The following is a 13,345-nucleotide window of genomic DNA, read 5'->3' on the forward strand; positions in this document are numbered from 1 at the left end:
TTTTTTTTTTTATTTAATTTGTACTTTACAATTTGTCCAGCTGGGCATTTGGTAAATTTGTCTATCTTAATCGCTAAATACCATGTGGATGGCTACCCCCAGCGGGATACCATCTTCGAGTTTAACTATTTTATTTCTTTAGTGAGGTCAGTGGAGTGTTTTCTTTTTAGTCTTCTTTCTATGAGAGTTTTGCTCGCTTCAACAGCCAGCTGATGTGTATTGGTAAAATCTGAAACAAATCTGAAAATATGTTCCATAGAAATTATACGCAACATATAATCATGGTAACTAATAATTAGTAATAGAAATATATTTCAATAATTAACCAAATCTATTGAATTACCGTCTTTTATTCTTACAAGTTTCTAATTGAAACTTTTATCATGTAGACCTACGATTGTACATATACAAAAAATATTTAGTACAACAAACTCACTATCTATATAGTATAGTTATTATACCCAAATATAAATATCAAATATCAAATGTTCTTTTATCTGTATTTCAGATCGCAATCTCTCGCACCAACACAAAACTCTGATTGATTGGTCGTTTGCCTGATAATTTAGATTAATTATGACATTAGTAGTCGTTAACTGTAACATATTTATGATCCTGTAGTGCATGCGTAACCTGGCTGTTTTAGGGATTTTATAGAAATGCGTCTCTTAAGTGGGTAGATAAGTGTTAGGCGTAGGTCGAGAGATTTCGTAGGCAGATTTTTTTCTCCTTGTCAAGTGTTGTCAAGTATTTCTAATATCAGAAATATCATTGAAAATGTTTTCTCGTAGCTTACCAGCAATGTTTATGGAATAATGAGTTTTTTCATTTTCCATCCATAGTTGGTAATAAAATCTATTTCAGGACATTCGTGTGTGGCATATAAATGTTTAAGTAGCGTTCGGTTATATTGAATTACTAGCTTAATCAGGAAATGACAGGCGTGCATTTTATGTTTGACCTTGACGGCAACAACGTGGACTCCATACAGAATATTATTCATCCGGAAAATTCCATTTCACGTAATGTTTAAAACATACACGCGATTGAACTGCAAATGACTTGTAACTCTAAATTCCAGTTGAAGAAGTTTCGCTATTGATCGGTTTGATTACTATGTTCATTTACATTTCTTTGTATGTTTATCCTAAAGTCAAAAGTTAATCTGTTTGCGCTAAGAGAAGAAAAGAATAAATATAAGTTACGATTTCCAGCGAAGATTATCTCGTTCCCGATATCTTCCACTACGACGACGATTATTCCAGGAAAAAGTTGAACCGTTAAACGCAACTATTGTACATCGAAGCTGGAAGTGTAAAAAGAATTAGAAAACGGTATACACGTTTACCACGTTGTGTGTGGGCAAATGGAAAAACTTTTGCTTCGCTCGTTCCCTTCTGTAATTTTTTCTCTGCCCGAAAGTGTAATCGAGCGTCCCTGGTTAGCTTTATGAATACACGACAATCTGTGGTGGCATACATCACCAGAGGATCGCACAAAAACAGAAGCCGCTTGAAGTTTCTTGCGACGCGCGTAAAAGAGGCTGAGTGGAAAAAAGGCAAGTCCCCAACTGTGAGACGCGAAGACGAGGCATTTGCAGACTCGTCACGTGCGTCCTGGTGCACGCGATCCGCGTGCTGAGAGAGCAACAGAACGAACAGAGTCACGGGCTTTCGAGAAAAGATGCTACTATTTTAAGAAACTCGTAACACCGAAGATTAGGCACATTAAAACTGTAGTCTCTCGTATCTGCGTTACTTTTTCCGTTTTTTTTTTTTTTTTTGGTCCTGTAAGATTATCCCTGGCTAGTAAACTGTCATTTGGTATCGAACGAAGAAACGATAACAGAGAGAGGAATATTTTTTTTTTATTATTTATTAAAATTACAATCAATTCTCGCGTTGAGAATTTTCAGTAATTTTCTGGCGTGGCGCAGTAACATGGCTAATTATTTATAATAAGTTAATACTTGTTATAGATAAGTATAATTTGTACGTAAGTAGGGAGGAATATGAAACTCTATTTTTAATCTCGTTTCTTTCACATCGAATCTACATTCCTCTTTTCACTTTTGCTGCTATAACATTTTCTACTGTTGGATTGGCAACTGAGTGATCGCGGATAATGTCATTAACTGGTAATGATAAAATCCGCAATCACTTAGTTGCCAACCGAATATTAGGAAGCTGTAATTTGCTACCGAATCGATTAATGGAAAAAGGATTACGAAGGAAAAATGCAAATGTTGAAATTCATGGCTAATATCGAAATTCTTAGACTTTACATACTATACATTGACTTTTTGTCATTAGTACACTATGGACCAGAAATTCTTAATTAATTAAAAGATTATAATAAAAATACGGAGCATCGACGAAACGACTTTTCTTTTTATTTAATTTGTACTTTACAGTTTGTCGAGCTGGACATTCGGTAAATTTTTCTAGCTTTATTGCTAAATAACACGTGGATGGCTACCCCCAGCGGGATACCATCTTCGAGTTTGTCTATATTTTCTGTTTTGCCCAGTGAACAGATTTTTAATTGTATATCCGAGCCGTCCTTATTTTTATTAACATCCTGACGATAATAAGTTTCGTCATGGAGAAGTTCCGGCCCGGAATAACGCAACGCGTCTTAAATGAACGCGACTCGTTGTTGTAATCTCCTTTGATTACAGCGTAGAGCAAGTAATTTCCATAATCACAAAGCATCAGGTATGCCAACCGTGTAATTAAACTGTCCCCGTCGAAATTTCCACGTAAGTTAATTGTTTTATTCGCGTTTCTTTTTTCTCGTGTTTTGTATGTTGAACATTTCTAACAGTGCGCAGAGATTTTCGAAAAATTGGCAACTGTTGGGGAAACATGGTGAGTTTAGCAACTTTTCATTGAATAATCCCATTAGTGAAGACTATAGACAAAGAATACGACAAGTCGTATTATCCATGTTTTACGGAACAGCGTTTTTAAAATTCGGTTCTTTGTCGTTTTATCTTCTTATCCAATCGATGCTTATTATGTCTCTCTCTCTCTCTCTTGCGATCTTCGCGTATAATTTGCCAAAAGAATTGAATCGATTATCGAGGATGCAATTACAGCGTGTTTCAATTAGTCGAAGTTGAACTCGTCGCATTTGTCGTGGATTTAACAACGACGTTTATGGTGATCTATGCTCGCAGGGAAAGGTGACGAGGCCATCGAAGAGATTAAAGATGAAAATACATCCTCCATGTGTACAGATTTTCTTTTCTTCTCGTGTTGTTTCTGCGAAAACCGTGTTTATGCAAATTATTGGCTGAACGGAGCGCTTGAATCGCTCCCTTCGAGTGGAAAGGATGGCGTTAAAAGGTGAATCGATAGTTCTTTGCTTTAGAACCACTTTAGCATCCTCTGTGTCTATTTTATAAAGTTAGCTGTTTGATTTAGGAATTTTTTTAATCATGTCACTTTCCTTCGTTATGTTTGCGAAACTGTATTTTATCTTATATTAAGATAACTATGATCGCTGGCATTTTTTAAAGTATTTAATAATATGCTTGAAGATATAATTTTATTGTAGAATGGGAGGAAAGTTTTATAGGAGCAAGTAGTGTCGAGTGACGAGAATAAGTTTCCATTTTTATTGCCGTACATGGAATATAATCTGAACGTATCATAACAAACGTTCGTGCAACATGACAAAACCTGTTTCGCAAATTTTCAAACCGTATCGTTCGGTCGTATCGTTATACAAAATGTTCAGGCGAATGAAGCAGGCGAATCATGAAAGACGTTGTTTCTCTCGTTTTTCATTACCGGGAGCAAATATCCACCTGATTTTTCGAGACTTCTTGTTGATAAACTAGTCTCAAGTCGTAAATATATTTATCGATCGTATCTTTATTCTACTATGTTTCCTTTGTTATCCATCTTATACTTGTTCCAGCGTTTTTAATATATAGAAGAAATATACCTCTAAGGGAAGATCATAATTGGAGCTTTATACGACCGTCATTATGAAATTAATACGTTTCTATTTATCTATGGGGCATTGGAGGGTTAAGAGTTAAGGGAAGCCATTAAAAATACTTGAAAGGCCTTGAGAACAGACGAAATGGTACACAATAAAATAAGATTATATAATCTTTTATTACGATTTATGACTGACGTAACTGAGAAGAAAGGAAGGCTAACGCAATATTAACCCTCCGTAAACAGTATTTCATTTCGTTACGAGAAGAAATGATTGTAAGACGATTATTTCCTCCAGCTTCCACTGTTAACGATTACTAAAAAATAATCTTACTTAATTAAAAAAATAATTTAATCTTAAACGAGTTAAGAGCTATATAAACGATGTGTTCTAGAGGTAGGTAGAGGTACAGGTTCTCGTTTGAAATTTTACACCGTATACAATGTTCGCACGTGCGATCAGGTGTGCAGACCATATAGCACCGTGGAAACTAAATATCGAAGGTAATCCAGAGTCAAAGCGGCCCACGAATCGGCAATTCAATCGATCGATCGCTAGAAAACTATTTGTCATGGAAAAGATATTTTTCTCCGCGACAACGAAATCAATCGTTTGTAATCAGTGAAAATCTCATTTGCGGAGGATAATCACGAGGACACGAGTAAAGTGAAAGAGTTGGTGTACGGTGGCGGAGACGGAGACGGAGAACAGAGCGAAGAAGGGAGCAGCGAGAGAAAGACGTCGCGAAGCAGAGAAGGAACGCCTCAGTCGTGGGAGCACGCCTGCCTCTTTCGTTTCTTTTTGATCTGCTTCGGTCTCGGGATACCACCGCTGTCTCCTGCCTCAGTCGAGACTCGGTGAGCTCGAGGTGCTCCTCGGAATGGAGCCCTGCTCTCCTCGCCCTTTCCTTCCCTCCCTCGGCTCTCCCAATCTGGACCAAACAGGAAGGAAGCGAAGATTCCGTTTCGTTGGTCATTTTGGAATTTTCTAAAATTTCGCTGCAAACATGTTATTAATATTCGTCATCTTTTTGAACGTTAAGTAATCGATTTAAAGTGTCTCGTTAGTTTGATTCTCCAGTTCACGCGCGTGTATATGTCGACAATGAGTTCGCGCTACTATCGATCGCAATGTTGGATCCCTGCTGAGTTTGTTGTTCGATCTGCTTTAATTTCAATGACGAACGATTCGGGTATTTACTGCTCAATGTCGTCCTCGTGTTTGGTTACTAACAAATAATGTTTTTTATGTCTTGAAGTGTAAGGTGCTATGTATCGCGAGAGGTGTCAGTTGGAGAGAAACACCGAATAATTTAGGTGCTGGTGCAGTGAATAATTGTAAAGATTTTGTACAATTTTTAGAAAGTATTCTATTTCGACTATAGCAATTGTCGGTGATCGTTGAATAACTTGGTGTATGAATCCTATGAGTTCTAAAAACGGTAGATATCTCGCGAAACCATTTGAAACTGATATTTCGGAACATTTGGAACGTCTGACGTAAACAATGAGAAACAACCGTGACTAACGCATCCTGAAGATAATTTTCGTACTTTTGATTGGACACGAGTCTGGACACTTGAGTTGATGAAATATTGCAAGATAATAAACGGCGTGTTATTCAGAAATTGTCTTCGCAATAATATGGTACGTGGAAGGTGATGCATGTTTAATAGAACGGATAAAAGCAACGTATATCAACTACTGGTGTCAGATTATTATCAAGCGGGTAGCAGATAGCGTTGCGAACGCGTCCCTACTTTTACCCGTGTAAAAACTCGATTCAAAGTGGATTTTCACAACTAAACTCACGAGTTACTCTACGAAAGTTCGTTTCGGCGGGAAAAAAGAGCGCCTGAATCAGTTCGTGAGACCGGATGATCCCGTAGTTGGAAGAAGGGATAATTAACCGGCGTGAAAGCGAGAGGACAAAAACGAGAAAACACAGACCGAGAAGAACTGTCGGCGCCTTTTTCCACCGAGATGCCTCTAAACAAGGTCGACGAAGAGTCCCTGAGAGCGCATCACTTGCTTCACAGGTCGTGTCGCGGTAAGGCTCACGGGAATGGCATAGCGAAACAAAGCAATCGTCGCGCGATTATCTGCTGTCCTGTTACCAGGTTCCCAAAAGACCGGAACTCCGTTACACTGGACGAAACTTCGGTCGTAGCAAACGTGGCGACAAAATTGTCTAACAGAAGAATCAACAGAACTGGCACCAGTTCTTGGGAATGCAGCGACAGCGACAGCTTGCATTCTTCAGAAGCTGGACGCGAGAACGCGATCACGACCACAAATAACAATGATCGTTCGCTATCGGAAAATGCATCTGTTCGTACCACTGTCAAGTCACCTAATGTTTCAAGCACGAAGAAGAAAACTAACAGGAACCTGCACGTATCCCCCTCGTTATCGAAAACATCAACGAAATGCAATAGAAAGGAGAACTGGGCAGACACGTTGAGGGTGAATTCGATCGATGATAGGATCAAACGGATGGAAGAGGGTTGGGACGACAGCAACGTGATCAAGACACCTAGAGAGCGCAAGTGGAGGAGGATCACAGCTGAGATCGAGCAGAGGGTGCCTAATGGGAAGTCTGGTGACTTTAGGATCCGCGGTCTGAGAGGATCGTCGTTGAAAGGATGGAACAATGGCTCGCAGAAGAGGAACCGGAAGAACGCGGCGTTTCAAAGAAATTCGAAACCGATCGAGGACATTATCGAATGGGATGAAATCGTGGAGATGGCTCTGGCGAAGAAGATAGGCCATGCAAAGGGCAAGAGAAGACGGAACGGCGAAGATGCGGTGGACGAGGGCTCGGATCGTCCAAGGGTTGAGGGTGAAACGGTGAACAGCGCGGGGGAGTGCATGAAACGCCTCGAGGTGCTTCTGCAAAATAAACTACCGCCGCAAACAGTCGAGGTATGTCATTATCGACACGCCTTCGGAAATGAGAGTTACAGCGGCTCTGTCTCTCTTTCTCGATGCATGCTATGCGAGGGATTGGGTGAGCCGCGTATGAAAATTATGGTTGCGCAGCTATAGGGAATTCGTAGAGCCGATGAATGCGGCTATTCATGACCGGTAAATTGGATGTTTCGTTGGCGGCCGCGTGTTTCCAAGGCGTTTAACTAGGTGTATACATATGCGTGTGTGTGTGTGTGCGCCTATCTTAGAGCATTTTACATGCACGTTTCTCGAGATCGTTGTGGGAGAAGATTGGCTGGAAAAAACTGGGACATGTTGCATAATACTTTAGTTAATTACTCGTATAAATATAACATTAACAAATAATTCTCATACGATATTTGCCACGTAATAGTGTAACATTTCACGTATATTTCGTATGAAAATGTTGTCGTGATACATATTTAGTTTACGCCCCAGATTAAAGTTTGCACTCTCAGTAAGACACGTTACACGTTTCAACAGACTCTTCGGATTCCTTGTTCAACGCTATTTGCTGTGCGTCTATTATTTTGTTCTCTTACAGTTTATGTTACTGTATGTGTACATGCTATAAATGTAAAGACATAAATATATACAACGTATACTACATCGGTAGTAGATGAGTGTGTTTAACGCCATTTATCTCTGTCGCAACACGTGTCTCCCTCCGAATAACTGTCAGGGCTCATATGTACTAATTTTTAAAATTGATACAGAAGTTTCAAGTTTGTTTCGCACTCGCGTCCAGTTTAATTTTATCGATTTCTTAATGCTAGACCTACTAATCCCTCGTATGCGATTAATTATATTAATTAATTACGGCAATACAACAAAAATAGATAAATAAGTACGTAATATCTATGTAAGCACATCTTTATCTTAATAAAAGTAAACATTAGCATTATCAAGAAACACCTGTACCTCTTTAATAATTGCCAGGACGATAGATCCGACACCAGTTGTTTTTACTGATTTCTTAGTCTCAGTGTTAGACAAAGATAAAACTGAAATATAAAGACTAAATAAATAAATAAATACATACGCATAGACTGAAAATACGTACCGATTTGCATCGAAATAGTCGTATGCAATACACGTACACAGCGAACCAGTTGAACGCTCATTTCCATGCCTAATTATCGACAAGGTGTAATTGACAAGGTATAATTCAGCAAATGAGACAGAAATGGAGATTAGTTGATGCAGCATGAAACAGATAAAAGAGCAACACATTGCAATCGTGTAATTTTCCCATTTAGGATCTTTTGTGTTCGAAGGCACGCTGTGTTCTGTTTGTTTCACGAAACAATGCGATCGTTGTACACGCTGGAGCCCGGAGCTTGATTCATGGTAATTTATTACCAGGAAGTCGTACGAGCCGTCGTTCTTACATGGTAGAATAGAATAAGTCAGTACGCTTTCTAGCAAAACGCCTGACACGACACGCGGAAATCGATATGCGTGCACCTACAGTTGCGACTCATCGCGTGATTCACGAAATTAGGGGAATTGTTATCGAACCGGCGACATTCACGCGCTCCGTGCTATGTGAAAATTAAGTTTGGCCAGAGTTTTGAAAGAAAAGAGCCGTACAATATGTTAATAAAGATGTCGAAATTTTATTTGTCAATGCAGGAGGAAGTGCGAGGAGGGAAATATGGTAAATATACCGATAACGTTTATGGGAACGCATAAAATTGGAATTGATCTCGCTATTACATCTGAATTGGTAGCTGCTACACCAGACTTTTACAAGCCTTGAATTTTAAGTGTTCTACTTGATTAAGGTCAGGCATGTAAAGATGGTATGTAAATGGCGGTATTAGGCGTACAAAACCGGTGCTAATAACGCAGACGTTTTCAAGGATGTTGATAATTTAAACGACAGTTTCGCATTTTTTTTACAAACATATTGTCGTTCAGAATGGGACGCGTTATTGGTCGAAAACACTTCCAGATATTTTTGTATATTATCGATAGTTCGTTAGCGATAAATATTTCTTGAACGTCGAAAAACAGCTTTCCGAATGTGTGACCGAGGGGATTTTCCGAAGAATGAAATTTGAAATTTCCATTCGAGGAAGATCCTTATCGAGGATGAAAATTCTGAATAATTTGAACTTTGTATAATCGCATAAACGAATAGTTGTGCACGGTTTGAAGCATAGACGAAATTGAAACTATTTTGCTGGTTTTTGATGGATGGCTCGTAGGTTGAACTTCAAGGTTGAAATACATTTTTCTAATCAATGATGTAATTCATTTAATATGGATTCCCAAGTACGACTAGTGTTCTAATCTACACAGCTCGTAGGTGAGCAAATACTTTCTTTTTGACGTGCGGTAACATCGGAAAGGCAGAGAAACATGTGCAAAATCATATAATTGAAGTTCTAGATTTACAACTTTTAGATTTCTCTTGAAATAGAAAGAGTCGGCTACGCCATGGAAACAGTCTATTTGTGTTTAATTTCAATTTGCAAAATACGTTACATTCGATGATTAGAAAATTCGTATAGGATCTTAAGCAATTTTTTTCCTTTTTTTTTTGTCGATGACTAGGCACGGTCTGAGGAGCATCTGGCGCAAGAACAAGCATGGCTGAGCTCCGAAAGAATTTGGTTATTACATCGAGGTGGTTTTACCCCTGCGACGAAATGTGGTCCAGCAGATCCGGACACAGGAAAGCTAAGAATTCGTTTAACCACTTCTGGCGAGGAACTTCTCGTCGATGAAGAGGACGTTGAAAAGGTATTCGTTTGATTAAATTTATTTGACATTGAATATCAATTTTCATAATGTTAAAGTATTTAAATTCTAAGTATCTAAAATACTTAAAGTATAAGGAATTATATTCTATGTTTTCAATTTAATCTTTCATATAGAATCTTCCCGATTATACTCCTCCCGATTGCACCACCAATTACGGTAATTAAAAAAAAAAAAAAGAGAAAGAAATGAAAAGTTATTACTAGACTATGAATTTCTATGCAAATTATTATTTTCATGTGCAAAATTAAAGAAATGCGACTTAAACAGAGGTTTGTTTTTTAATAATAATATAATAAATACCTTGAATATTTTATACATTTTTACAAGCGTATATTTCCCATAAATGCATAAACATCCGTAGTCTAGTTATTACGATGATTCGTAACACACAGACGCAGTTCTCTAACAAGTAGGTTAAATCAAACTAATCATTTATTCCTTTTCTTCGCAGGCCAACCCTCCTCAGTTTGACAAGGCCGAGGAACTCTCGCAATTACGTTTTCTCAATGAATCTTCTGTTCTCCACACACTGAGACAACGTTATGCCAGTAATTTAATACACACGTATGCGGGAGATAGCATGATCATTATCAATCCGGTGGCGCCATTAGCGATTTACTCTGAAAAGGCAAGAGACGTTTACGCATTCCTTTATTTCTTTTTACCATTTTTCTTTTTTTTTTTTCTTATGAAAGAGGAATAAATTGAACATTCTTGCTTTTAGTCTTTAATGGAATTTGTAATTAAAATTTACTAGTGGTTTGAAACCATCCTTCTTTTCAAGTGAGATAAAAATCTTACTTTCAATTTATTCAGAGAATGAAGACGTTACAAACCACACAAATTTTGCTAAACTACGTTGCTTATTTTTTCCTCTTTTTTTTTCTTTCTTACTTTCCAGGTAGCACATATGTTTAGAGGATGCAAAAGCGAGGATATGCCACCTCATATCTATGCGATGGCGCAAGCAGCTTACAGAGGGATGTTAGCCACTCGAAGGGATCATTCCTTAGTGTTTCTTGGCCGTAGTGGATCTGGCAAAACGACAAATTTTAAACATGCTCTCCATTATCTTGTATTGGCTGCAGGCACAGTTAACAAGGTGAGTGAAAATTTATAGAATTTGATAATATTATCAGCTTACCTTTATAATAAAAATGAAGGAAAATTAAGATAAATAGGAATTCCTATTTTTTTTTCGATTATTGCAGATTTTATAAATCATTCCATCTTTTAAAATCTGTCTATTCTGATTAATGTTAAAGATTTTGACCATTGAGAAACTCAACGCCCTATTCACAGTTTTGGAGGCATTTGGAAACAGCAGAACACACATGAATTCCAATGCAACACGTTTTACACAGCTCTTCAGTTTGGACTTTGATCAATCGGGCCAAATAGCATCGGCTTCTTTACAGGTAATACAATTATGCGTTATCGGATAATCGTTTTGTTCAACTACATGTTATTTCATGAAGTGTAAATCAATTAATAATTTATATTTACCGTTGATGTATAACATTATTTAATTCATTTTTATTTGTAGTATATTTTCTAAAAGTCAAAATATAAATTACTTGAGAGTTAGAGAATTCTCTTACTGTGGTAGTGCTATGGCTTCGGGGTGTAACGCCCTCGATAAAGGGCACAATCGATCCAATGAACACACCCTCGAAAGTGGAGCATATCAAAAGAGCTTGAATTATAATTTGAAGATAAAAAACTATATTCTAAGCGAGTTTACGTTTTTGACCTTTATTGAAATGTTACAAAATGTTCTTGTTGTACAAAATACATATATACATATATGTACCTAATATAATTATTTACTTTAAATATGCCATAATTTTGTAAAAATATCCAAGATATATTGACGTGATTTTTATTTTGTTCGCAAGGTCCTACTTTTAGAAAAGTCGAGGATAGGCAGAAGAGCGAATGGAGACCCAACTTTCCATGCAATTTACCGTTTACTGGCAGGCGCAGAGGGTGCTCTTAGAAAGGAATTGCACCTGACCAATCTAGTCGCAGAGAACAATGTGTTCATTACACCTTTGCAGAAGCACGAGGACAAACAGCGTGCCATGGTGGAGTTTAATCGAATCGTGGCCGCTTTCAGGATTCTCGGCGTTTCTGAGTCCGACGAGAAAGTCATTTGGCTAGTCCTTGCTGGCATATATCACCTGAGCTGTGCTGGTGCGGTTAAGGCTGGCACCAGTTCGCAAAGTCGATGGCAGTTTGCAAGAGTGGAATGTGCAGAGAAGGCTGCAACGTTATTGGGTACTACCGTTGAGGAATTGAGTAGAATAGTGTTTTCTTCTAATGGAGGCGGTGCTGGTACACCGAGTACTCCGAGGCCTGCTTTACGTACGCCAAGTCCTACCGAACAAAGCAAAGATATCATGGGATTAGATGCTCTGGAAGGTCTTTTGATTGGACTTTATTCCGAAGTGTTCCATTGCGTAGCTGCTCTCATCAATAGGTTTGTTCTTTTTGTGAGTAAATAGGGATAGAATGAGAGTAATGATGATAATGTCGTTCTTTATTTTTTCACAGATCCATATCATCATCCGTGCACACAGTGTCTTCTTTGTTGTTGTGTGACTCGCCAGGTTTTCAGAATCCAGCCTCTTGTGGACGACAAACGGGAGCCTGTTTCGAAGACCTGTGTCACAATTACTTGCAGGAAAGGCTGCAACTGTTGTTTCATCATACGACACTGGTGGCACCAAAGGACAGGTACATTGTAATCTAATTAATTAAGTTTATATATATATATATATAGTGATTAATTATTGTTTTGGATCAGATACTGTAGAATGAATATGACTTTATTCAAAATAGTTTCATATAATTATCTCAATAATGCAGGACGCAATAAACAGATTATTCTTACGTTTAAATACAAAATATTCTTTATTTTGAATTCAAAGGTCGATACATATCGATATTCGATAATCGATATCGTCATTCGATGTCGATAATCGATTAAGGCAGGTTGTTCATATTTTCTATCTCTTTCTAGTTGTCCTAAATTTAAGTAAAAGTAACGTTCCTCATGAAATATTTCAATTTTATCTTAAAATATCGAAAGAAATGGAAGATGAATCGATTGATGAATGTTTCAAACCAGTTTGTTGTTACGAAGATAGTGTGTGCTATAACTTGTTTTTGGTAATGATTTTTCGAATATAGTTCGATAATTTTGGAACAGATGATAATAAAAAATAAAGGAATAATGCATAGATCAAATGAAATAAAAATTTTACCACAAAGAATTTGAATCGAAGAAAATTCCATAATGAAATAAATGAAATAAAACTTAAAAATCTTTGATATAGATATGTTTTGCATATTACCATTGAACTCATTCGTGTAATTCAGGTACGTCCAAGAAGGAATTGACGTAGATTACGAAGATGACTGCGACGAAGATGGAATTGGATCACCTCAAGGTTTAATTTCGCTACTAGATCGTGGAAGTTCGCAAGGTGCAACGATGTTGCGAACTAGCCAAAGTGACCTTAGTGGAAGTAGACAAATAGAACGAAAGGGTCTTCTGTGGCTGTTAGAGGAAGAAACAGTATGTCCTGGCGGCAGCGACGAGACATTTTTAGATCGATTGTTTTCTCATTATGGAGATAGAGGTACTTAAATACGTTTGGTTT

The 13,345-nt window shown here is 37.7% G+C and overlaps 1 protein-coding gene across 6 annotated transcripts in view; it reads left to right on the top strand.

Moving 5' to 3' along the window:
• The window catches only part of LOC117216959 (unconventional myosin-XVIIIa), a 65,940-nt gene that overhangs the window by 19,276 nt on the left and 33,319 nt on the right, over nt 1–13,345 (top strand). For 3 of the 6 annotated variants that reach the window (XM_033464168.1, XM_033464151.1, XM_033464158.1), the window contains 7 exons: nt 9,468–9,656; nt 10,129–10,305; nt 10,579–10,779; nt 10,943–11,095; nt 11,576–12,159; nt 12,234–12,416; nt 13,062–13,324. In XM_033464168.1, coding sequence (XP_033320059.1) covers nt 9,468–9,656; nt 10,129–10,305; nt 10,579–10,779; nt 10,943–11,095; nt 11,576–12,159; nt 12,234–12,416; nt 13,062–13,324 — 1,750 coding nt within the window. Of the gene's footprint in view, nt 1–5,438; nt 6,879–8,547; nt 8,566–9,467; nt 9,657–9,760; nt 9,834–10,128; nt 10,306–10,578; nt 10,780–10,942; nt 11,096–11,575; nt 12,160–12,233; nt 12,417–13,061; nt 13,325–13,345 lie in introns of those variants that run through there. The other 3 variants (XM_033464176.1, XM_033464181.1, XM_033464192.1) reach the window with 3 other exon arrangements.

The sequence above is a fragment of the Bombus bifarius genome, unplaced genomic scaffold (assembly GCF_011952205.1).
Source record: "Bombus bifarius isolate JDL3187 unplaced genomic scaffold, Bbif_JDL3187 scf7180000007966, whole genome shotgun sequence".
Classification (NCBI taxonomy): Eukaryota; Metazoa; Arthropoda; class Insecta; order Hymenoptera; family Apidae; genus Bombus; species Bombus bifarius.